The sequence below is a fragment of the Miniopterus schreibersii genome (genome assembly GCF_964146895.1).
Source record: "Miniopterus schreibersii genome assembly, chromosome: 8".
NCBI classification, from domain to species: Eukaryota; Metazoa; Chordata; class Mammalia; order Chiroptera; family Miniopteridae; genus Miniopterus; species Miniopterus schreibersii.
In genome coordinates, this window is record NC_138109.1 from 28,052,013 (window position 1) to 28,077,397 (window position 25,385).

Below are 25,385 nucleotides of genomic sequence, written 5' to 3' on the forward strand. Positions count from 1 at the left end.
TTTTTTAATTTCCCTTTATTAAAAAAAAGAAAGAAAGAAAATGTCCTGGGCTGCTGTTAACCCCAATCACAGGAAAGCTAGAGGCATTGGGCCCAGTGTATTATGTTACTTGACTTTTTCCTTACGTTATGTTTTCTTTGTTTATATAGCTCCCCTCTCTCTATCCCCACCTGCCATCCAACTCCCCTCATCCTCAGGAACCAGGACTGTGTCCACATGGAGGAGGTCTGTCTTCTTTTTGGTTGATTACAGATTTGCTGCCTCACCCTAAGCTCCTGTGTCCTAGGCTCTCTGCCTCCTCCTTAGTGTTCACGTATGAACTCCTTTGCCTGTCACCAATGGGAATCCTCTGGTTTAGACATCCACCTAAAGACAGAGGTTTCACTAATTTACTTCTCAAAACTTCCAGTTCAAGGATACTTTAAACTTGTGATTTAGGACTCAGTGATGCCAGAATTCTGCATTTCTAAGATTCTGTAACTCAGATTTCATAGTGCTAGAATTCTGTGATGCTAAGATTCCATGACTATGGATTGTACACATCTAGAATTTTATGATTTTTGTGTTTTCATGAATTTGTCATTGACATAGTGACAATAGCCAGTACCCACTTGGCTGGGGTTTTTGTGATTGCTATCCAGAGGAGGCAAGTCTTGGCTCTGGGCTCACTTCTCTGAATTCACTAAGAGCAGAGGAAGGAGATGGCTGGATAGGTGAAGGGTAGCACTTCCACCTCCCCTGGATCTCCATCGGTAGGATATGCCCAGGGCAGCCCAGTGCTTGGCTCCAGCACTCAGTCTGTCCACCTTTCCCCAAGCCCCACATTAAGGCTCCATTATCTGAGGGTAGCAGGAAAAGCAGGCTCCTTTGCGGCCCTTCCACCCAACTGCCTTTCCTTCCTGGCCTGCCCCATGCTCCAGAGAAAGTTTACAGAGAGCCTGACCTGGCCAAATGGGCAGAGGGGCAGGTAGGATTAAGCACTGGGCAGGGAGCCAGTGGAGGAGATATGAGAGATTCCCTAGGGAGCTATGCAGTTTTCTCTGAAGGTGAGGAAGGAACAGAGGCCGGAAGTGGGGGTGTGGGCACTGGTAAGGGTGGGGTGACCGGTATTACATTGTGGGGCTGGAGCTGGGCTTCCGGCCATTGACGGATTGGTGACATGTGACCTCCAGCCTGGCGCCCTGGGGGCTGTGCAGTTGAGCCCCTACCCTTTGACTCAGGTTCCTGTGCCCCAGTCAGACTCCCAGGAAAACCCAGGGTGGGGGTGGGGGGCAGGAGTCAGTGGTGGAAAACCTGATCCTCCAGGGCTCCTTCCTGGGAGGCTCAGTGAGGCCAAGAAAGGGGGCAGGATTTTCCAAGGATCACATCAGGGTTTGGGGCAGAACAAGGACTGGAACTTAGGGCTCCTACCTCCAGTTCTGAGCTGTTCCCCTCAAATTCCATAGGATCCCAGTATTACATACGGCTCCCACAATGGTTTGGCCAGACTCTGGGCTAGAGGAGGGACCTGCTCCAAGCCACCTCCCCAGAGCTGCCTGGACCCCACCTCCAGCTCTGAGGGCTTGGTTGAAGCGGCCAAACACAACTTTCCCCTTGGCTGCCTAGACTGGCTGGAGCCAGAAACCCTCCTCCAGCCATGGACCTTTCAGGCCACCATCCCCCTCTCCCTCCTTTTCTACTCCCACCTCCCGCCCTTCCTACCCCTGTGCCACCTCCACTTGCTACGCCACCTGCCTGCCATCTCCCTGGGCTGCTGGCTGGTGCTGGGCAGCGTGGTCTAGTGCTGTTGCTCTCTAGGCCTCAGTTGTGTTTCTTTTTTAAATCCAGCATTTTTCTTAAAATTGTCATGAAATATACATGACATAAAATATACCATTTTAGCAATTTTTACGTGTCCAGTCCAGTAACATTAAGTATATTCACATTATTGTGCAACTACCACCAGCATCCGTCTCCAGACCAAAACTCTGTACCCATTAAATAATAACTCTCCATTCCTCCCTCCCCCCAGCCCCTGCAACCACCATTTTACTTTATGTCTCTACAGCTTTGACTACTCTGGTGGGCCTCTCTCATCTACAGATCAACTGTGGGGACGTTCCAGAGAAAAGGGCGATGTGAATAACAGTGGGCCACCTCTTGGCTGGTGGGTTGGCGCAGTGTTGGGAGCGCAGCCTGGGTTGTGAGAAGGAAGCCCTGTTTTGGAATTCTGGAGGTGTGGCAGGGTGAAAGGTGCAAGGGAAGGGAGTCTGCTCCTCTGGTTTTAGGTGGTCTCTATGGGGGACTGAAAGAAACAGAGAACATCATCCCAGACTAAGTCCCCTTGTTCCCAATGTTCAGAGCCCTTGCCACAATTTAGTGCAGTGCTTTGGTGATCTGTTTAATGTCTGTCTCCCATGGAGCTGTAACTCTCACCAGGAAGAACTCCCACTGTTTTGCTCACTGCTTTATCTCCAGAACTTGGCACCCTCCCTGGCACATAGCAGGCACTACTGACTGAGACACAGTTTCAGATTGAAAAGCAGAAGCAGAGGCCCTCCAGGGGCTGGAGACCAGCCAGGTCAGCTCACCTAACCCAGGTCCCTGCTCCAAGCTACCACGCAGCCCAGGCCTTCTCCTCTAGCCTGGGAGCCCAGTATTCTCAGCCTCCAGGGAGCTCTGGCCGGGTGGGAGAGAGTGAGCTGTACCGAGTTATCCAAGGGGTCACCTAGACTGGAGTGGTGGGTGCCCTCTGGCTGCTGTTGTCTCTCTCTGGGAGCCTGGACAGGGAGGAGAGGTGGGAGCCTGGTGGGGGAAGGGCAGTGGAGGAGCCAGCATTGCAGAGGGAGCTAAAAATAGCCAGAAGAGATGATGTCATCGGGTTCCCACAGCTCAGCACCCCCTCACTCACACACATACACACTCTCACAGACATAGATACACACAGACACAAGTGTGGGCATGCACACACACACGCACGCACACACTCACACACTTATATAGGGGAGGGAGGCTTCTGGGTCCCAGGGCAGCAGGGACAGGGAAGTCTGGTGAGTGTGTCTGCATGTATGTATGTGTCTGTGTGCATGAGTTTGACTGCATTTGTCTGGGTACATGCATGTTTATGTCTGTGTGTGCTCATTTGTAGGCATGTGCATGTGTTACATGTGTCATTTGGGGAGGTCTATGTGTATTAGTATCTGTGCATATCTGTTTATAGGCATGTACTTGCCTGCACATGCATTTGTTACATTGTGCGCCTGTGAATCCACTTATATTTACATGTCTGCATGTGTTCATGGATTATATGATGTGTCTTTATATGTGTGGGCCCCCTGTAAGCCTTGGGCAGTAGCCCAGCCACCTTTCCTCTCTGATTGAAGTTCAGCACTGCTCACCCCCCCAAATACCCTAAGGAAACTCATCGCCCACTCTGCACTGTCTGGACATGATGTGTCAGGGAATTCTCTCAGGGTCCCTTTTCTAGCAAGCTTTGGAGTAGATGGACACAGACACACTATTTTCTCCCCACAGGCTTCCTGAACCCCAGGGGCCAGGCCAAAGGTTTCAGCCCTCAGGGAAGGGAGCCTTGGAACTGGAGCCAGATTTAGGGACATTGAGACACACACTAACCTGTGCATAAAGTGACACATTAGAGACAAGGTCCCTTACAATGTTTCCTGCCACTGAGACACAATACCATGGAGACACACCCCACAGAAACCCAGTTACACACAATGACACATGGGCACACACTCAGAAATCCAATGGAAAATCCCCAGGCCAGAAAGCTTAGCACCCTCCCTCTTTCTGGACTCAAGCTCAGCCTTGCCCCACCCCCAAAGGCCTGGCTCAGCTGTTTTCCTGTCCTGGAAAATACTGACCTCAGAGAGTGGAGTGACTCGGGGGCTGAAGGTGGTACACCCTTCTCAGAAGCAACCCTTTCCTTGTTCAGGCTGCCCCCACCCCCTCCTGACCTTCATTCCTCTTAGCTGATGCCTCTCTCTGGTACACCCATACTCTCACGAACACACCTTAACACTCACAGCCGGCCACAGAGGTGCATTCAATTGCCAGGGCGTACTCAGTCACAGTCCACTTATACACCCATTGTTCTGTTCTCTCACACACACTCTCAGACACACACGCCAGCAGCTACACCTACACACTGACCATCCCAGGCACACAGAGCCACATACATCACACTCAAATACACACAGGGTTACACTCAAGCAGTGATCTCTTTCATCCTACCCTTTTCTGATCTGTGCCTTGTCTTCCTCCCCAGGGACCTGCGCCCCTATAGGTTCCAAGTTGCCTATGGAGATCCTTTTCCTTGTGCAGAAGGGAGTGCAAGGCAGGAAGGTCCTTACCTCATAGGGCATAGCAAAAGCTGAAGCCAAATATGGGGAGATGGAGTGTGTTGCTGACCTTGTCCTGTCCTTCCACTGTCTAACTCTGATCCCTGCTGCTGCCACTGAAGCCTGTCCCAACCCTCAGACCCTGCAGAGTCAGCTGGAAGCACCTCAGCACGGAATAGGCAGTTGGAGCGGAAATGATTGTATTTGGCTGCTATTCACCACCCATGGCCCCTAGAAGACACAGGTCCGGAGCCAGCCAAGCTTCTGGACTAGTTCTGGGCATTTCTAGAGGATCAGAAAGCTGCCAGGTTGACAGAGGCGTCTGAGAACTGAGGAGAGGAAGGAGAGGGAAGAGTGTGAGGAAGGCAACAGTCCTAGAAGCGCCACTGCTCTTAGATTCACCCACTTTCCCAAGCCCTCCACTTCCAGCCAATATAAGCTCCATTAAGGCTCTCAGCCTTTAGGATGCCTGCCATCAAGACCCCACCACACCTTTGGGGTGATATTTCACAGGGCATGTGTCCCCTTGAGTGCCTATGCAGGGCTAAGGTTGAGAAAACTTCAGTGGCCCTGTTTTTCCAACCCCCCATCCTGGCTCAGGGCCCTTAGCTAACCTTGCAGTGGAAGGATCCACACACTGGTGGTGACAGTGTGGGTGTTGTTGATATCCCTGGCCATGGTGGCAAGATTGGTGGCTGCAGTGGTGGCAGTTGGGCTTTGGGGTTTCTGCCGGTACCTTCTGCGGCTACACTTGAACATCTTTGGAAACCTGGGCCGAGGCCAGCCCATACCTGGTCTGCGGTAGGGGGAACGTAAGCCCTGGGGCCGAGGGGCACGGACAAGCTGAAAAGGCCCCATGGCCACAGAGAGCTTCTGTAGTGTGCCTGAGGGCTGCTGGCCAGGGCAGCTGAAGTCTTTATGACATACAGAGTCTGTATATGGGTGGGGCTCTTTATTACAGTTCCTCGTCCCTGGGCCCCTCCCCATAGGTCAGGTTCTCTTACATTCTCTCCATGGGTCAGTCCAGCCAGAAAACCTCAGCTCAGCCCCTTGGGAAAAAGGAACTCCGAGTAGGAGAAAATCACTCCTTTACTTTTTCACTCATCCACATTAACAATATTAACAATTTTTATTGAGCATTTACTATGTGCCAGATATGGTACCAAGTACTTTACAAACGTTATCTCATTTAATACTACAATAACCCTACAGGAGATTCTATAATTATTCTCATTTCATATATGATTGACTCTTGTTATTGATGGTAGTTATGTTCTAATAAAGTCACCACTACGAACATTGAATTAGCAAATACTGAGCCAATGCTCCTAGAAGAAATACAGGGTGAGATTCCTACCAGGTCATAACATTTTCATCAATTGATTGATCAGTACATCACCTAGTTTTATGTGTTTTTCTGTTTAAAGACACCTAACTTAAAAATTATTGTTGACTCATTAACATTGAACTCATAACCAATAGCACTATAACTCATACCTGAATGAAGTTCAGATAACATACGCATTTCCTCTGTAAGGCACATCACAACCCTCTTGTGCTTAGCAACATTAGACAGCACTTCAGCATTATGTTGGTGACCATTTAAACAGCAAAAGCCCCAAAATGCAAAAAATGTGACACTAAATAGACCACAAAAAGAGCACTTGTTCACATTATAATAGCTGAAATGAGAAGACAGTGCGTTCTCTTGTTCAGCTTTAGCTGAGAGCGTGCAAGTTGGGCAACTCAAATTTTTGCAGCTCTGCACATGTCCATGAATAACCACAAAAGGGCCATAAATATTGGTTTGGGGTTACAAATAAATTTTAATGAGTAGGTAAATTCACAAATATGTAATTTGTGCATGATGAAGATTGATCATATAAGAAAATTGAGGTTCAGGTGAAGTCACACAATCAGAGGCAGGCAGGGGTTCAAATCCATCATGGCCAAAGTCCAAAGCCCGGACATTTAACTCTTGTTATCCTGCATTCATTCATTCATTCGTTCATTCAATCATTCAGGAAATGTTCACTAACAACTTCATGTGTGCAGGACGCTGGGGACATAGATTAATGTGACCTGGTTCCAATTCTTCCTGAGATGAAAGAGAAAGCCATGTGGATGATCTGTGCAGATGGAGAAATAGCTAGGTCCCCAGAGGATGTAAGATGTTCCAACCCTGGGTGTATGTCTTTTCTTGTAGGAGACGAACGGCAATGGCTCTGCCAGGCCCGCACTGAGTTCTTGTGGAACTTTGGACTTGCCCCTTTTCTCTCTGCACCTCAGCACCCTCTCCCTTTCCCTCTTATTCCACCTTTAGGCCCCCTTCCCGGCCTCCACCTTTTCTCTTTTCCCTCAGGAGCCAGCTGGGAGACTGAGGGGCTCTCCACACCACATTCAAAGTCCCCACACCCCCTGCTCTTCCAGCTTCCACTCTTGCCATCCTCAGTCTCAGAAACTGACCCTGTCCCCATAAACTTCTAGCCACTATACCTATAAACCCACCTGCCCTCGGCCATTCTCTTATTCAAATCCCAGACCCAGGTTTCTTTCCCTGCTCTTTCTGGAAGCCAGCTCCTCCTGCCTTTTTAGAGATTCCATCAGTGTAGACAGTCTATTTGGTGGTTAAAATGTAGATTCCAGCACCAGACTGACTGGGTTAAATCCTGACTCTGCCACTTATTAGCTCTGTGATAATGGCAAGAACTTAACCTTTCTGTGCCTGTTTCCCCATTTTTAAAAAGGAGATAAGAGAATCTATCTCATAGGATTGTTGTGAAGGGGAAAAAAAGACTTACTATATATGTAATGCATTTAAAAACATGATCTGTACAAATATTGTGTTGTCAGTTTCCACTCTCTCTCCAGTCTCTTCAGCTTCCCCCTCCCACTATGAAAATAAATTTTAAAATCCACTTTGTCCATGCCATACCCCCTCTGGCTGGGACTTTTCCCATTCTGACCTTCTTAGTCTGTGGCCACTTATGCCCCAGAGTAGAGAGAAAAATCTCTTTTTAAAACACTATAACAATCTTGTTATACAGACTAGGAATCAGAAGCTTAAAACCAAGTCTGAGAAATGCCCCCTAGGGTCACACAGCTAATAAGCAACAGAACCAAAATTTGAGCACCTGGCCTGCGTGACTCAAAAGCCAGAATTGCCCCAGCCCCTCGCCATCAGGGATGCTGGGATGGGAAGTGGTACAGCAGCCTCTGAGGATGACCGAAGATGGTGGGCATTAGGAGACTTACAACTGGGCAGTGCCACTTTTGTGGGCCCATGGGGCCACCTGCTGGCAGAAATGGGAGGGGCGTACATAGAGCGCTAAGATGGGAAGGGGGGGAAATGAGAAAAGGGTGGGGAGGGAGAAGAGTGAGGAGAGATGAAGGGAGGAGGGAGATGGGGAATTTGAAGTTTTGTGGTGGGAAAAGGAGTAGGGGCTGTTTACTACTTAAAGGAGGGAGCAGTAGCAGCCAAACCTTGGTCACTTCCTTGAAAGTGTGTGTGTGTGTGTGTGTGTGTGTGTGTGTGCGTGTGTGTGTGCCCATGAGCACCAGTAGGTGTTTCTGTATGTATCTGTATGTAAATATCTAGATGGCAACTTGGGCAGATGTGTATGCCTGTGAGCATGTAGGGTATGTACGAATGTATCTGTAGATACAGGGTAAGAAGCATAGGTGCACTGTTTGTTGACTGTTGTGGGTGGCACTCAGAAGTTCTGGGGCAGTAGTCCCAGATTTCTCTCCCTTCTCAGATCAGGAGGGGCGTTGCCCAAGTTTTGCTGTTGCCAGGCAGAGGCCTGCTGCTCCCGTGGCTGTGGGGATGGATCTCCAGGCAGCAGGGGGCAGCAGGTGCAAGAGAAGGCCCATGGGCTGGGGTGGAGCGGGCAGGCGGGCGGGCAGAAGGGAGCCTTTAAAACACCTGCCCCACCTGCAGGTGAGCAGTGGTGTGTGAGAGCCAGCTCCGTGTCTCCCTGCCTGCCCACTCAGTGGCAGTTCTCTGGAGCTGTCTGTCCCCTCTGGAGCCTCAGCAGATCTTTCTTTCAGAAGTCGCTACCAAGAGTCCTGAACAGGTGGGTGATGGCATAGGGTATAGATTATGCTATGAAGGGAACTCAATCTGAAAGCAAGTTTGGGGAGCCGGAAGGACCATGGGGAGGGTCCTGGAGGAGTCTGCGCTTGGTTTGGGGAGGGGTCAAGGATACATAGGTGCCAGGGAAGGGCATGGAGTGACCTATAGTGTGGAAGTTGGGCTTGGGTGCCAGTGGATGAACCCGAGGTGTTAAGATCTCAGAGTGTCAGGTGCTGGTAGAGGGTCTGGGCAGTAGAAAGGTAGGAATGTCAAGGTGGGAATTGGGAAAAGTCCTGAGGTGTTGGAGTCCAGATGCAGGGGAAGGTTGATGATATATGGGTTCAGGATTTTGGAGTCTGGTATGTCAGAGTTCAGTGCCAGGGCCAGGAGTTGCAGGGGGAGGTCCTAACTCATACATGTCTGCCTCCCAGGAGCCACCATGCAGTGCTACAGCTTCATTAAGACCATGATGATCTTGTTCAATTTTCTCATCTTTGTAAGTATGGGGTTTGTGAGCTCTTTGGGTCTCCCTGCAGGAGTGGGTCACAATCTGAGCAGAGCGCAAGCTGAGAAATAGGAGACTGCTGTGCCCAGACTCTCTGGCTAGTTTCCTTTTATGATGAGGTGCAGAAGTCTCTCCAAATGCTGAGCCCCCTCAGCAGCAGCCTGGATGACACATAAGTTGGAATAGAGAAACTTGGGGGTCCCCTCCCTTCCAGGAAACTTCAGCCCAGACTTAGGACAGGGCAGGCTAACAGGAACAATTCTCCCCTTTTAATAAGCATTGGGGCCCAGAGAGGGGAAGGGATTTTCCCTAAGTCATCTAATGTGGGAGGAAATTCGGTCACCTCTGTATGATGGGGAGCTGAAAGAAGGTCCAGGGACCGTATAGCAGAAGGTCTGCCTCAGGCAGCCCTATTCATTTATCACACCTTAATAGCCTAAGAGTCAATGCTGAGTGCTGGGGTGACAGGTGAGCAAGCTCCTTCTCTGCCCTGGAGCAGGCCAGGTGGGCAGACAGTCGCAATGTATTACTTCTGGCATTAGCAAGGGGCTATGGGAGCCCATAGGAGGGGCTTGAAGTCCAGCTGGTCAGAGAAGACTTCCTGGAGGAAATAGCAGAGGCTGGGGATTTGCCCTGCGTCAGGGAGTTTGTAAAGGGCGCAGAAAGGCCCAGAGGCAGTAAAATCTGATATTGCTCAGAAAACCAGGAACAGAAGGGGTAGGGCATGTTTCAGAAAGCTGAGCAATGAGGCGTAAACCCTGGAGATGGTGGTGGAGATGGGGAGAAATATACAAAGTAAACAAAGGAGAAAGCCCTCAGACGGTGGCCGAGGGATGCAGGAAGGGGCAAGGGAGACAGAGATCTTGGAGGTGATGCCCATGTCTCTGGCATGAGCAACCCAAACCAGGGGATGTCCCACAGGCAGCTTAGAGTTGCAGCTCAGGTGGGAACTGGACATGGGTATTTGAAAGTCATGTGCCCATAGGTGATCATTGAAGCCATGCAGTGGGTGAGAACAGTCAGAGAGAGTGAACCTCGAGGAAGGAGTAAGTGGAGAAATGGCCACCAGGAAGCAGAAGGAGAAAGAGCAATGGGAGGAAAACAAGGAGAGCCAGACAGAGGTCAAGGAGGTTTTGGCATGAAGTGTCTACCAGATTTAGCACAGGATGTCACCAGAGACCTTGGAGCCACATTACAGTGGGTTAGAGTGAGTAAAAGGTGAGGAAGTGGAGACAGGAAGTGTTGATGAGTTTGGAGAAATTGGCCTGGGGTGAGTAAAACACTCTGATTCCAGTGTGGGCTGTCTTGGGCTTCCTTTGGCTTTCAGGAACTAGTCTTTATCCATGTATCCAGAGACAACAGGATCCCAGTGATTTGGACAGTAAAGGCTCTGGCCGGAGAGGGTTAAAGGCAAATCCGGTTTGGTTTCTGGCCTCTGTTGCCCAGCCTTGCCAGGCTGGGCAGAGCAGGGCAGGCCTCAGACTCCTTGAAATATGACCCTGCAGGCTGAAAGCCCAGCTTTTTGTCCTTGGGCAAACATACCTGGAATCCAGCCACAGTCTGCCTCTTCGTTCCTGGTTCTAGCCTCAGTTTCTACAGCTGGAAAGTAGGGACTGGGCCCCAAGGTGGTGTCACGATGATTTACCCACCGAAGCTCTGGATCAGCTTTAAGATCTTTAGGGAACTGGGCAGTGCCCTTCTCCCCAGTCTGGGCCTCAGGGTCCCTTCTGAGGTTTGGGGCTGAGCTAGAGAGCCTCTAAGAGCTCTGGCTGTATTCTGCCTCAGTCTCTACAAGGAGAGGTCTAGGCTGGATGAAGGGCAAGCCTGGAGCCTAACCTTGGAAGGGAGCCAAATGGGGCCTCAGGGTAAGTGTCCCTTCTCAGCACCTTCCTCTCCAAGGTTGGGAGTAGGTGTAAACCTCAGCCCCGCCTTCATTACCATGGTAACTGTTGAGCCTGCTCAATGCTACCACTCCCCTGTTTCCACCTATCAGAGCACCCATAGCCTGGGGAGGAAATGGGGTGGGGTGGGTGCTTACTGGCTTGTTTTCACTCCCAGCTTTGCAGCAGGACCCTGGCATCGGTGAAAGTCTTACCCCCCCTCCCCCCGGGATATTTTAGGAATTTCTGATACCATTTATATCTGCTTAGGTGTACAGCCTGGTGCTGGCTATGGGTATCCCAGCTCCCATCCTTCTGGCCCTACAGGATGTTTTTCCTTCCCATAGGATGAGTTTTTAGCCCTAGCCAGTACGCAGTGGTTAGAGCATCTGCCTATAGACTGAAGGGTCCTGGGTTTGATTCTGGCCAAGGACAACCAATTGATGTGTCTGTCTCATGTCGATGTTTCTCTTCCTTCCACTCTCTCTCTGAAAAGCAATGGAAAAAATGTCCTCGGGTGAGAATTAAAAAAAAAAAAAAAAAAAAAAGAGGGATGAGATTTTAGACTCAGCCAATAAAAAGTCAAGTTTCTTTTCTCCCATCTTTGGGACTCAACTGTGTGGTAGGGAACTGCTTGCCAGCACTGTTTCAAGGTCTGTTTCTCTGTCCCCAGCTGTGTGGTGTGGCCCTGTTGGCAGTGGGGATCTGGGTGTCAGTCGATGGGCCATCCTTCCTGAAGACCTTTGGGCCGCTGTCGTCCAGTGCCATGCAGTTTGTCAACGTGGGCTACTTCCTCATCGCAGCTGGTGCTGTGCTCTTTGCTCTTGGTTTCCTGGGCTGCTACGGCGCTCACACTGAGAACAAGTGTGCCCTCTTGATGGTGTGTCAAACCCAGCTCCAGACCCATAACCAAAGCTCGGGGTCCCCTCACTCTAGACACCAAGCCCTGGGGATCCCCAAACCCTTTTCTGGACTCCAAGGGCCTCAGCAAAGGGGCCCCTGTCTCGCTTTTATGGGGGTGGGTTAGGGCAAGAGGGACTGTTTCTCCCTAAAATTCAGACCCCCCGTTTCCCACTCAGTTCTTCTTCATCCTGCTCCTCATCTTCATCGCTGAGGTTGCAGCTGCTGTGGTCGCCTTGGTGTATACCTCAATGGTGAGGACTGAGGATGGGGCAAGGGGGTAAGACAGGGCAAAGCCCTGGAAGTGGGCTGTGGCCTGCGAATGGCCATCTTCCCTATCAGGCCCTAAACACCGGCCTGCTCCACCCAGGCTGAGCACTTCCTGACGTTGCTGGTAGTGGACACCATCAAGAAGGACTACGGTTCCCAGAAAGACTTTACCCAAGTGTGGAACAGCACCATGGAAGGGGTAAGGTGGGCCGGGGGAGGTTTTGGAGTGGGGAGAAAGAAGCAAGGCCCCACTGACCACCCTCCCCTCCTTGTCCCCAGCTCAAGTGCTGTGGCTTCAACAACTACACGGATTTTGAAGACTCTCCCTACCTCACAAAGAACAATGTCTTTCCTCCATACTGTTGCTCTGATGATGTCAATGGCACAGTCACGGAACCCTGCACCAGGAAGAGGGCAGAGGAAAAACCCGTACAGGTGTGGGCTGGCATGGAAGGTTGGGGCTGCTTTAACGGCCTCAGAGTGCTGAAGGAGGGTGGGAGGCAGGTACTGACTATAGATGCTCTTTTCCCTTCTCCAAGGGTTGCTTCAAACAGCTTCTGAGTAACATCCGAACCAATGCAGTCACTGTGGGTGGTGTGGCAGCTGGAATTGGTGGTTTGGAGGTAAGGGGGTTAGAAGGTTGGAGCAGGATATCCCCACTGGAACAGAGCTGCTTGACCCATCTCTGAGGCCTCTCTAGAGAAGCCAGAATTCTAATAGAGTTTTATGTAAGGGGTCTGGAGGGCAGGGGACTAAAGCTTAAGGATCGTGATCACGTCCCCTCATCTTTCCCTATTACTTCCCCACCAGTTGGCTGCCATGATTGTGTCCATGTATCTGTACTGCAATTTGAAATAAATCTGCTTCTGCTTCCGCCACTGCTGCTACCACACAGGACTGAGAAGAAGCACCCTGGCACTGCCAAGAGACCATGGTCAGGGTGGCAACAAGATCTGACAGCGTCATTTGGGGCAGAGTGAGGCCACATAGGAACCACTCCTCAGGCTGGGCTTGACTTTGCCTTCCGTTGATTGGGTTGGGGCCCTTCTGTTCCAAATCCAGTTCTAGGGTAGCCAGTTCTCCTGCACATGTCTCCAGTCTGTCTCTTAAACCCTTAATACCCCTTCATGCCAACAGGAGCTCTTGGTGACCCAGTACTCCACTGGGGAGTAAGGCACCCTATATCCTGAGCATATGCTAAATTAGCAGTAACCCGGCGGATGTGAAGGTACTTCAGAATTCATAAACCAATTAAAATGTTTCCATTGGGACTCTTTTCATGCGTATCCTTGGGGAGAGGGACCCATCTTGCCTAAACTGGTCTCAGGTTCCTGTGGGGCTGGAGACTCAGAAGGCCCCTGGAAAAGTAGCAGAAGTGGGGTGGACGTGGGCGGCTATTTCTTCGCTCCATTTGGATTCCAGGCCTGGGAGGGAGTGTAACAGGGATGTATGACACAGAGGGCACTGAGGGAGGAAGTGGGGGCTGGGCCAGTCTCCCTTCCTATAATGTGGGAGGACTTTGGCCTGAAACTAACTACTCATTCCTGGGTAGGGGCACTGGACCAGAAAGCTATTAAAATAACAAGCTTGTGCCCATGTGGGGGCTGGGGATACCAGAAATATTGCCAGGGCAATGGGAAACAGTCACTCCTTAGGCTCTGGGAAGCCCTTCTGGAAGCCCCATTGGTGGATCCAAGCTGCCTACCCTTTCTACTCAGTCAAAGCTCCACACCTATCCCTGTTTTCTGAAGTTCTTCAGAAAGAACTTCATTTATTCTTGGTGTTGGCCTGCCTGGTGCGCTATAGATCTCCGTTTTGTCTTAACCGCCCCCATGCTCCAGAAACTGGACCTAGAAAAGCCATGTGACTAGTTCCAGGCCCACACCATCTGATGTGGCAACAGATTTACCAGAAGGCCAGAGTGTCCCCCCACAGATCTGATTGCTGCTGTACCAGGAGCACTAAGGAGAAGGCTATGGCTGGAGAACATGGTGTCTGCTACCTAGCAAAGCCCAGCCTGGCAATCAGTCCTCATCCTTGTTTCCCTTTGACCCCTGGGTCCCTCTTTCAGGTTTTTCTAAGGCAGCCAGGAACTATCACCCCTTGCTGAGCCCAGAAAGGAACAGTGACCTGGCCGGAGCCATACAGTGCCTGAGAGCTAGGTTTGAGGCCAAAATTAGGAGGCTGATAGAGGGCAGGCAGGGAGAGCAATGAGCCCCCTGCCCCACTTCACTATGCCTCGCACACACAACCCTTCAGAGATGGGTAAGGCCTTTCTTGATGGTGGGCACTACCAGCAAAGTCAGGAAGTGCTCAGCCTGGGTGGAGCAGGCCTTGTTTAGGGCCTGATAACCAAGTTTGCAGATTTGTTTGCCCAGGGCGGGCCTCCACCTCATTGTGAGCTAATTGCTCCTCAATCTGGCTGTTATGGCACCTCGAGCACTATCTCTAGCTCCAGCAAACATTGGAGGCAGCAGGGTGGCAAGAAACGTCCAAGCTACACACCACCCGTGCCATCGCGGAGCTGAGCTCCAGGCACCGATGGGGGAGGCAAGGGCAGAGAGCTGGCAAATGGGTGGGAGTTCCTGCCTTGCTGGCCAAGGCTCTATAGGAGCTCACCAGGCTCGCCTCACAAGGGCTTTGCAGGCAGACCTTTTCTCAAGAGGTGTTCTATACTTACTCTCTTGATCCCAAGTCCTTTACAGATTCCTTAAATGTCACACCTCACCTGCTTTGGGCTATCTCATCCATTCCCTATAGATAATCCCATTCATTTTCTGGTGCCTCTATGATTTAGATCTTCTTAACCTCCCTGGATCACTGATTGGGTGAGAATCTGATGAAAAGAATGGCTTTACTCCAGAAAAAAATGTCCAGCTATGAAATCTGCATACAGTGCCCTAAGGGCCACAGAAATCCTTGTTCTTATATCTCCACCTGCAGCCCAGACCTAGCCTCCTGAATGATGCCAACCCCGTTCTGTCTCACCCACTTCCTTCTCACCCATGCCTCACTATACTCACCTGTGCTCCCATTGCCTTCCCACCCCTCTTTTCGCTCTCTTTTGCTCCATCTCTGGGGACAAGTGCCTGGCCCTGACAAGCTAGGCAGGAAATAGGGTGGTGGTTAAACAGTGGGAAAAGGGTGTGGGGTGGCTACTCCAAGTTCAGCCCCAACAGGTCAGGCTCTAGGGTGGAGCCTAAAGAAAAACCTTGAAGTTTGAGACTTGGGCAACCCCTGGTGGCCAAATGGCCCCAAACGGAAGATAAAACCCTGGGGAGGGCAGTAAGGAAAACTCACCATCCATCATGACCATTTTCTCTCTCTCTCTCACACATTCACACACACACACACACACAAAATCATAAGACACATCCTTAGAGGTTTTCTCCTTTTTTAATCAATGACCATCTTATCCAGCTTTGGAAACCTGGACAAAGATGAGGCTGAGAAGAGGCCTGGTTCAGTGTGAGGGTCTCTGAGTGAGTCTGCATCAGTGGGTGGGCCCCTGCTGGGCCTCTCCAGGAGTTGGACATAACAGTTTCCTGAGTAAGAGCCAGCCCCACCCTCAGGGCAGCACCCCAGTACATAAAGGAATCAAGATCCTTCAGGCTTCACCCTGTTTCCAAGGCCCTCAGGACAGTAAATAAATAGGTTAAATTCTGAGCCAGGCCTGGGAGGAGGGAGTATACAAAGGGCAGGATCAGCTGCCCAGGGATCCCAGGTACTATCCTGCCCTTTCCCAACAAGGAAGTAAATAAATAGACCTCCAACTCAGAAATAGGGGCGTTGGAACAGGGGACCCCTCCCCTTGAAGTTAGTAATTAAGTCTCATGTTAAAAACAAACCAGCCCCAGCCCCTGCCAGTGTCTACAAAATCCTACATGATGGGGTGAAGGGCTAGCCTGCTTGGGGGTACACAGTACCCAGCCCTGCAGGGTCCTGGAGGAGGTCTCATGTCTGTTCTGCAGCTCCTGGGGCTCCCTCCTCCTTCGGGGGTGGCTCCAGGAAAATTGGGGTGATTGATGGTGGCTTCTTCACCCTGGGAAAAGAATAGGGAAGAGGTCATTAGCTATGTCCCATCCAGCCAGTCTCCCATTTCCAAGGGCAGAAAAGAGTCACTCACGAGTAGGGGGAGGCTGGGACTCCCACTACCAGGAAGTGGTTCTTCTTCCGAAACAATCTCCACAGGCCCCGGTGGTTGCCACGCACATCCAGATCCCAGATATGGAGGCACTGGTTGGGGTGGAGTACAGGGAAAGGCATGGGTCAGAGAGCTGTGGGGAGGGACCCCTAAGGACCCATGGTCCAGCCCCCACCCCTCCTCAGCAGCCTTTTCAATTTGCAAGAGATAGTATCTTTTGTTTTCTTTTTACAATCTCTCAAATTAATTTTATTCTTAAAGTATTTCTAATAAAAGGTAGCATCTTTTAAAAATATGAATCTGGACAAGAGAGTAGGAAGAGGGGTTCTGAGAGTGTGAAGAGAAGGTTCTGAGGTAGAAGAGTCTAGAACAAAGACTCCTTGTATCTTGGGGGAAGGGATATTCCTGGGTAGGTACGGTATTGGGGTACCTTGGCAAGCTGGGTCCAGGTGGTGAAGTCATCATCTTTCTCCATTCGGATAAAGGCCACGTAGGTATGGCCCTCTGTGTCTGGCAGGAAAGAGTCTTCACAAGGGTTCTTGCTATGGTCCAAAACCTCGGCTTCACTGCAGCAGGGGCGGGGGGGACAAGACAGGCCCCCACTCATGAGTGCATCACACAAATCCCCTTGCTTAGATGCTGCCGTCTTGAAATTCTTAATAATTTTGAACAAGGAACCCTGAGCTTCATTTTGCAGTGGGCCCCACAAATTACGAGGCCAAGACCCTCAGTATTTGACTCTTTCTCACTCCCTGCCACATACCCCTGCTGCCCTAGGCCATACCTGAGTAGCCGGTGAACTTCTACTTCATAAGCTTCCTTCTTCAGACTGAAGGAGAGGGAGAAATGGGTCAAGGGACGGGGTATTCCCTAAGGTCCCAGTAGCAAGGCTGGGGGTCACATGGGAACTGGGGGACAGCAGGGCTGGAGTAAACATACAGGCCCCAGGGTTGGGAGGGACTGTCAAATACTGGTCATCAAGGCTCCTAGATATCCTCCCCTTTGCCCTGTCCCCAGCCCCCACCTGTCCACGTTCCTGAGCTGGACACCTGGAACAGTGTTGAACTTGTGCTTCTTGAAGTAGGCCTCCTGGAGTGGGTGTGAGGGTGCAAATCAGGGCCTTCCATTGTCTGGCCCACACCTGCCCACTGACCCACCACATATCCACAGGCCCACAGATGAAGTCCTGGACCTGTAAAGGTCCCTCTAACTTCCTTCTCTCTTCCCCGTCCTCTCTGCAGTATACTTGACAGGTTCTTACTAGCTTTAACCTGGGCTTAAGCATTGCCAGAGAGCTCATGTCCACACCAGCAGCTCATGCTACTGACCCACGAGCTGGTCCCTGTCCCCAGTGGTTCTCCCTGGGCCTGCTGTTCTAGAGGCACAGGAGCGAGGAACAGGTCCTGCAGGGGATGGTGGGCAAAGGGATAGGCTGGACTGGGAGAGGAAACTGCTGTCACTAAGGTGCTGAGAGTGATCTGAAGTAAAAGTCTGCCCCTCTTGAGGAAATGACTGGAGGTCTTGTATTTGTTGGCCTCTGAGGGCCCTTCTGGCTTCTAGGAGGTTCCAAGCTGGAAGCTGTCCATTCCTTCGGGCTGGGCTGTCTCAAGGCCTCCCTTGCTGTAATTGGGGAGTGGCCCTTTGAACACAGCCACGTAGGGGCTGGGGACCTCGCTGTTCAGGCCACAGCACTTGCAAGGACAGGAGAGGGCAGAACTTGCAGGGCTGGATAAGTGCTTGGCAGCAGAAATGCTCTCCCCATACCCACAGTCTAGTGCTAACAATAGTAATAATAAAAATAATGCCAGCTAACCCTTATATAACGCTTATAGTTCAAAGTATTTTGCATATATTAACTCATTTAAACCTCATAACCTCAGAACCCTATGAGGTCAACAGTATTTTAATTATCATTTCACAAATAAAAGTACTGAGGTAAAGAGGATTAGTGGCCCTGGCCAGGTGGCTCAGCTGGTTGGAGCATCGTCCCTTACACCTAAAGGTTGTGAGTTCGATTCCCAGTTAGGGTACATAACTAGGTTGTGGGTTTGATCCCCAACTGAGGCATAGCATGTACGGGAGGCAACCAAGCAATGTTTCTCTCTTTCTCTCTCCCTAAAAATCAATGAAAAACATATCCTTGGGTGAGGATTTAAAAAAAAGGAGGATCAGTAATTTCCCCAAGGTTACATGGCTAGGGAGCGGCAGAGCTGTGGTTGCTCCAGAGTCCGCGTTCTTTGCACCATCTACCATACTGCTCCCCTCCCCAGCATCCCTGCCGCCCACTCACATGGAAGTAGCCGTTCATGTTGAGGCCCACGATGCCAAAGTGGTAGGATCGGGAAACGTCAGGGATGATGCACTCTCGGCCTCGGCGCTGTTCAGGCATCCGCATCCACATGTCCCAGTCCCAGAGCTGGGGGCAGGAAGATTATGAAGGTTAAAGATTCCGAGCTGCTAGGGGATCCCCAGCCCACTCACCCTACCTGCCAGGACACCTTTTCTGGTGTGGGCCACTTGGGCTCAAGCTCCTCCTTGTACAAAGACTTCCTGAGCACCCAGCCCAGCCCAGGCATGGTCTCCACACGGTACAGCAATGCTGGGTCCTCAGCCGTGTGTTCATACCCCTGGGGATAGGGGGCCATGGTGGGAAGTATGAGCTCAGGGCCTCTACAAACTCCCCAGCTGACCCCGGGCCGCTCAGCCTACCTGGTCATTCCAGGCAGAGATACAGTATAGGCTGTCATCCTCCTCCAGCAGGTGGATGGACTGGCTCAGGAAACTGAGAGGCAGGGTCCAGGGGTTTGGTGGGGGGGGGGGCAAGGACAACACCAGTCACACAGTGATGTGGGAAGGGCTGGAGATGGGACTCAAAAGTCATGCCCCCTTCCCCCTCCCCCTAAATCTCCACCGTCTCCATTCATCCTTTCAACTCTCTATTCCAGCCCAACACCTACCATCCTACATTTGCTCAGACTTTTTCCCCACTTTTGAGCTTACTTCCTCCAGAAAGCTCTCCAAGACACCTCACTGCCTTCTTCCTTGGAGACCCAGTCAAGCAGAGGCCCCATGCAGCTTATAGAAGCTGCATAGAAGGGCACTCCCCTCACCTGAAAAAGTCCACAGCAATGTCTAGGTCCTCTTCCAAAACCACAGCAAACTTGGCTTCCTGCAGGGGGAGGGGGACAACATAATCCCAAGGGGACCTTTCCAATCTTACATCTCCTCCACCCTTATCCCACTTCTCAGGTAGCACTATCCCCATTTTCCAGATGAGGAGGAGGAAGAGCTTGCTATATAAGGCCAGACTTTATGCTCATGTTTCCCTTCCCTAGGCCCAAGAGTTTTGTCCTTACTACTCACTGGAAACAGGTTGAAAGTGGCAGTGAGGCTGGCCTTGTAGTGCTGTGTAGGGAATAGAAACAGGGCACATGAGCTTTAGGGTGGACGGTGCTGCCAGGCGTCTGCCCCTTCCATCCCTGCTGAGGCAGTACCTGGGACACGCGGGCATTCTTGATGCTGATGGGAGTGTGCTGGATGCCTCTCAAACCAAACAGCGCCACCACGTCCATAGGCTCCTGGGGAGCATGGCCACTGGTCATCCAATGAGCCACCTTCCCCCTGCCCACCTCTGTAGGCTCTGACATGCCAACCCTCTACATTTCACAGCCCTTGCCTGGGCTGTCTCCCTTGCCAGTACTCAGTGATGACTGCTACTCAGCACCCGAAACACTGCTCTGCTCCACCCAAGGCCCCCAAGTCCCACTTACCTCATAGTAGCCATCGATGAAAACTGTTATCATCTGGGGAGACACCCCCTGGGCTGAGAGCAGAGAGCGCAGCATCCTGGGGAGCCCAGGGATGGGTTAGACCTCTTTGTCCCCCAACTCAGGGCTCCCCTGTTTATAGATGGGCCCACATTCCCCATGTTGGCCCACATATGTAAATGGACCTAGAATCTGTTGTCTTTCTGCCCACCTCGAGAGTTCCTCCTGCAGACAGATGAGCCTGGGGTTCCCACCCACTGAGCACCCTCCTGTTCAGTGCCGGTTGCAGCCCAGTGCCAAGCTCACCTGTATAGGTAATTGGGCCGGTTCCCTGCAATGACAGCCACAGGAACATTGAGGACCTTGTTGTCTGGGAGCTGAGTGAAAAACAGCTTTTAACTCTTGCCTTACTTACTCTTCAAACTGGGATCCCTACCAAGGGAAGAGTTCTTGGGAGGTGAGGGGGACTTCAGAGAAAAGGTAGAGAGTCTTCCCTGTCCTGGATCCTCCACGCACTCAGCTCAACTCTGACTCCGGGCGTTTGCTCACATAGCTTGCCCTCCCTCCTCTCTCCACCCAGGATGCCCTGTCTTTCAGAGCTCAGTGTAAATCCTCAGCTCCTGGTTCCCTCCCAGGCTATGGTAGAGAAAACCCAACCTGGATCTGTCCTAGGGCCCCTTGCCAAGCTGGGAAGGAGTCCAAGCCTTACTGCCTAAGGCCCCACTCACTGGGTCAGGGCTGAACTCGATGGGTGTGGGGTCCTTGCAGCTGCACACACTCCCATAGCCCTCAACTTTGCTGCAGAAGCGCCGGCGGCGACGGTTCAGCTCTGTGTCCGCCCAATGACACTCTGCCTCTGAGGGAGAGATAGAGTCAATAGGATGGGGGCATGAGGCCAGTATGGTCTGAAGAACTCCAGGCATCCAGTCAAGAGAATAAAGCCCCATGAAGGGGAGCCAAATGCCTAGCCCAGCGCAGGCACTGCCCCAGAGCCCAGCCCCCACTAATCCCACCTTCAGCTGAACTCAGCGGCACATCTGTCTTCAGTAGGACTGGGTCCCCCCAGGAGGAGAGGGCAGGTGACTTCGAATGCTTCTCCCCAAGGACAGGACCTGGCAAGGGGCAGGAACGAGGGATAATGGGGGCCCAGGCTCCAGTTTTGGAGCTTCTTCCCATCTCCCTACCCATTTTTATCCAACTCACCACCACTGGCACCTATTTGCTTCCCTCCCCACCCCATCTGGGGTTCTGCTCCCCCAGGCCCTTAATACTATAGGGTGGATGGACTATGGTGCCAGCACCTCCTTTTCGTCCCACGAAGGCCCAGGTGTCCCTCCAGCCCAGAGCAGGGCCAGCCTGGCTGCCTAAGCTCCTCAGTAGAGCCTTGGCTGTGTCCTTGAGGTGGAAGGAGCCCTCGTCCTGGGAGACCAGAGAAGGTAGTCAGTCTGAACAGCACACTTCCAGGAGACCTGGTCTCATGGAGCACTAACTATGTGTTAAGTGCCATGTCAAACCTTTTACTTAAATTACCTCACTAAATTATCACAACAACCCTCTGTGAATACTACCGTTTCACAGATAAGAAAACTGAAGGCTTAGGGAGAAATCTGAGAATCATCCATAGTCACCAGGCTAATAAATCCTTACCATAATCCCACACAATCTGCACCTCTGTCCCCTGCTACCTCTCTGCCCTTTTCCCACAACTCTTTTCCCCTCCCTTATTCTGCTCCAGCTCTGCTGGCATCCTTGCTATTCCTCAAGCATTCCAAGTACCTTCCCATTTCAGGGCCTTTGCACTTGCCATTCTTTATATCTAGAATGCTCTCCCTCCAGATATTTACCTGGGTCACTCCACACTTCCTCCAGCTTTCTGCTCACATGTCATTTCCTTACAGAGGCCTTTCCTTTCTAAAATACATCCCCCATTACTCTGTCTCCCTTGCTTTATTTCTTCCTCATATAAGTTATCATTTCCTGACAGTCAACATTTATTTGGTTGCTTTTTAAAAAAATATATCTTAATTGATTTTAGACAAAGGAAGGGAGAGGGAGAGAGAGAGATAGAAACATAAATGATGATTGAGTCGTTGATCCGCTGCCTCCTGCATGCCCGAAGCCCAACTGGGGATTAGGCCCGAAACCCGGGTATGTGACCTGACTGGGAATCGAACCTCGATCTGCTGGATCCTAGGTCGATGCTCTACCATTGAGCCATGCCGGCTGGGCTATTTGACTGCTTTTTTAAAAATTTTGCCCTGCTGGAGCAAACTCCTTAAGGGTAGGAACTCTGTCTTGCGTCCCATTGTAGCCCCTATACCCAAGGCAGTGCCTGGCACACAGTACATGCTCAGTAACTATGATAAATTAATAAAAATGACAAGGCTAGTATTGGAACCTGAGTTACCTTCCTCCAGAGTCTCTTCCCGGAGTCCCTTCCCAGTGTGCCATATTAGGGGCACAGAACCCAGGGCCATGGGCAGGGTTGGAGCTGGGGCTTAGGGGATGGTGCCAGGGTAGAGTCACTGACCTTGACGGTACAGATGAGCACTCGGCCGGGTGCCACCATGTTGAGGAACAGAACCATGGCCTCATCCTCATGAGGTGAGTATGTGTCAAACACACGCTTTGCCATCACATGGCCCTAGCAGGGCACAAACCACTCGTGAGTTAGGGTCACCAGCAAGGTAGACTCAACTTTGGCCCTCCGGGTCCCCTATGCCTAGAACCTCACCGTGGCTTGGTTGAGGACGATGACATGGATGCCCCGGCCCTGCTCCCGGGCCTCATCCTCCAGTACCTACAGGGTGGCAGAGACAAAGTCCAACTCTTCACTCAGGCATTAAGGTCTATCTGTCTTATCGGTGCTTAAAAAAACCCAACTGTATGAAATGAAACCTCCCTACTGCCTATCTATGCCTCTTATACAATTCTTTTCCAACCCAGCTTGAAGGCCACCTCTTCCAGGAAGTCGCCATAGCACCTCCATCAAAAGAGATCACATCTTTCTACAACCTTCCCCTCCACAGCTTTCATGGCTCTTAGAACACCTATCTTTGCCTCATGCTGGAAATATCATGATCTATCAGATTGAGCCCCTCAAAGTAGGGCCAGATCTGATTACTTTCAGGTCCCCAGTGCCTGAGAGAGATAAGGCTAAGGCTAATGAAGGGACTAGGAAGTAATTATGATGTAAATAACAATGAATTAACTGTCTACTAATACTAATGGTTCCTTCTGATAAAATCCCACTACATAAAATACATTTCATATACTTTTCATTTAATCCTGACAAGTAGAAATCACTAGTCCCAGGATACAGATGAGCAACTGAGGCTCCCAAAGTCACTCATTTAGAAACTGGCAGGGGTACAGATCCTACTCAGGCAGTGGACCCCAGAGACAATGCACCACACTCTGAGTAGAAAGGAGTGTACACCAGACACCAGCCCACTCACCGTAGTGCCATCCACTGCCACATACACTTTGCTGCGGCTTGAATATACTTCCACATCCAGGACCCTTCGGGGACCACTGCCTCTGCGCCGTGGGGGCTCCAATCGGCCCAGGGCCTCATCTGTGGGGATACGACAGATCATGGAGGTAGTCTCTCCAGCAGTTTCATCCTTTGGGATCTGCCTGCTGTTTCAGCTGTGAGATCCCAGGGAACTCCCCTCACACACACATACCAATCTCATCCTTAGCCTGGCCCTACCATAGTCTTGCTCCGGCTCCCGGTCTTCATTGGCCTCGCTGATAGCGCGTCGTGTGTCCAGGATCAATTTGATGTTGACAATGACGGTCACCAGTAGGAAAAGCACAGCCCCTGTCTAAGGGGAGAGGTGGGGATGACTAAAGAGGGGTACCCCCTCCAGATCATTGAGGGTCTTCCTGAAAGGAGGGCCCCGGCTGGAGTGATGCCACAGGGGGAACCTGGTGTCTGTCTCTCTTCCCTCTCTCTGCCCAGCTCTACTCCCCCAACTATGGTCGTTTCATGACCACCTTCGCCAGGGACACCCTCCTGACCCTTCCTCCTTCATTAGGGCTCTCCCTACCCAGAACTCCTGTATTCTTCCATGTGAGGCCTTGATTTCCTTGGTTCCTTCCACGACTAGTTCCTAGAGATGGAGCCAGTCCCAGAGAACTAGCCCCAGAGAACCAACTGGGTATCAGAAGACTTAGGTCCTAGCCCTGATTGCCTGACTGGTGTGGGATCCCGGGCAAAGGCTTCTGATCTGACTTCAGGCTTCTGTTGGAAACCTAGGAGGCTGTTCTGGGTCCAAACCACTACCTGGCAGGGACATGACACAGAGGTTTCCCCTCTAGGAACCTGTTGCCCCTCCCCTTTCTAGGGTGAGGGCAGCCAAGGTGGGTCCCGGTGCTCATAGTCTAGGCTGGGGTAAGGCAAGGAGGAAGCCCCTAGGAGTTCTGGGACATCCTTATACCTGACAGAATCTCCGCAGGGCCCGCTGGTTGGTCAGTTTATACTTCCAGGTAAGATACCAGCTCCTCTTCTTCCGAGCCCCAAAGGGCTTGATGAGGGGGCTGGGCTTCCAGTCGTCCATGCCGGATAGGAGGGTCACCACTGTCCCGGACAACCCATGCCTTCAGGAAACTGAGGGGACCAGAGGATCACATGGAGTAAGGTGTTCCTCCTAAAGTCTGATGCCTTCTGGGGAGATGAGGGAGAACCTCCCAGTAACTCTTGCCCGCAGCCATCCATACTGGGTGACCTGGGAAAAGTGGCTAAACTTTTCTGCGAAGGAAACCTTCAGAGGGGTCAGATCACCTGGAAACTCCCCTGGGGCTGGGGAAATTGACAGGGCTGCCCAGGAACCCGGAGGAAGGGCCAAATAATCGGCTTTCAAGGCTCATCAGCTCCCAAAAGGACTAAGCCCCAGGCCTTCCTAGGCCTGGGGCAGGCAAGGGCAGCGGCTCCCCCCCCCCCAATTCTCCACACCCTTCCACCTTCGCCCCCTCCTATCTGGTCCTGCTCTTCTCCTCCCAGGAGTCGGGATAGCCCGAGGCCTCGGGAGACCTGCCCCCTCCGGGCCACCCCTCCCGGACCTCTGCCAGGAGCACTCACGGCTCAGGGGCCTCGGGCCCCGCTCGGGCCCCGCTCGGGCCCGCTCCGCTCCGCCCGGCCCGCCGCGGCCTCCGCCTCCTCCATGCCGCTCGTGGCCCCGCCCTGGCCGGCCGGCCCGCCTCCCCGCTTCCGCCGCCGCCGCCGCCGCGGGGTGAGAGGGCGGCGGGCGGCGCTTAGGGCGGCGACGGCGTGGGCTGCAGGCTGCGGCACCGGGCGTCCTCGTCCCCCCCGCTGCCTCGCGGGGGTCCGACTGGGTGGGTGCTGGGGAGGAGTGGCTTCCTCGCCTCCAGCACCGCCAGGTGCCCAACCCGATTCCGGTCGGAATTCTAGAACCTTGGACTAGATCACACGGCACCCCAGAGTCAGAGGGAGGCCCCCAGCCTGGACGCCGCTACCCACTCCCCTTGCTTGGGCAAGG

At 52.0% G+C, this 25,385-nt stretch overlaps 3 protein-coding genes and 1 long non-coding RNA gene across 6 annotated transcripts in view; 2 read left to right on the forward strand and 2 right to left on the reverse strand.

Annotated features, from left to right (window-relative positions):
* Positions 1-227, forward strand: part of LOC308560622 — a 28,310-nt gene extending 28,083 nt beyond the window's left edge. Inside the window, exon 3 of the long non-coding RNA XR_013999360.1 lies at positions 150-227. This is a non-coding gene — a long non-coding RNA (uncharacterized lncRNA). The remainder of the gene's footprint in view (positions 1-149) is intronic.
* Positions 228-2,908: 2,681 nt separating this feature from the next.
* Positions 2,909-13,246, forward strand: TSPAN1 (tetraspanin 1; the record flags this gene model as incomplete). 2 transcript variants are annotated; one of them, XM_081144684.1, is made up of 9 exons in its annotated part: positions 2,909-3,029; positions 8,281-8,416; positions 8,847-8,911; positions 11,474-11,680; positions 11,880-11,954; positions 12,071-12,169; positions 12,250-12,405; positions 12,510-12,593; positions 12,781-13,246. In XM_081144684.1, the coding sequence occupies exons 3-9, from the start codon at positions 8,855-8,857 to the stop codon at positions 12,826-12,828; spliced, it is 726 nt and encodes a 241-aa protein (XP_081000810.1). In that variant the 5' UTR covers positions 2,909-3,029; positions 8,281-8,416; positions 8,847-8,854. The 2 variants fall into 2 exon arrangements, with proteins under 2 accessions (XP_081000810.1, XP_081000809.1); XM_081144683.1 differs by lacking the exons at positions 2,909-3,029; positions 12,781-13,246 and having other exon boundaries at positions 12,510-12,659.
* P3R3URF (PIK3R3 upstream open reading frame) lies at positions 4,626-5,198 on the reverse strand (the record flags this gene model as incomplete). The annotated part of the gene is made up of 2 exons (XM_081144685.1): positions 4,626-4,669; positions 4,955-5,198. 2 exons carry the CDS (start codon positions 5,196-5,198, stop codon positions 4,626-4,628), a joined length of 288 nt encoding a protein of 95 aa, XP_081000811.1.
* Positions 13,247-15,348: 2,102 nt separating the features above from the next.
* POMGNT1 (protein O-linked mannose N-acetylglucosaminyltransferase 1 (beta 1,2-)) lies at positions 15,349-25,075 on the reverse strand. 2 transcript variants are annotated; one of them, XM_081144526.1, is made up of 22 exons: positions 24,968-25,075; positions 24,327-24,496; positions 23,597-23,711; positions 23,340-23,458; positions 22,616-22,681; positions 22,412-22,525; positions 21,183-21,300; positions 20,895-20,993; positions 20,610-20,737; positions 20,188-20,258; positions 19,885-19,960; positions 19,609-19,692; positions 19,478-19,519; positions 19,225-19,283; positions 18,824-18,896; positions 18,613-18,741; positions 18,405-18,530; positions 17,139-17,203; positions 16,899-16,943; positions 16,545-16,680; positions 16,097-16,206; positions 15,349-16,012 (listed from the first exon to the last, which is right to left on the reverse strand). In XM_081144526.1, the coding sequence occupies exons 2-22, from the start codon at positions 24,444-24,446 to the stop codon at positions 15,925-15,927; spliced, it is 1,983 nt and encodes a 660-aa protein (XP_081000652.1). In that variant the 5' UTR covers positions 24,447-24,496; positions 24,968-25,075; the 3' UTR covers positions 15,349-15,924. The 2 variants fall into 2 exon arrangements, with proteins under 2 accessions (XP_081000652.1, XP_081000651.1); XM_081144525.1 differs by having other exon boundaries at positions 18,601-18,741; positions 24,968-25,057.
* Between the last annotated feature and the right edge of the window lie 310 nt (positions 25,076-25,385).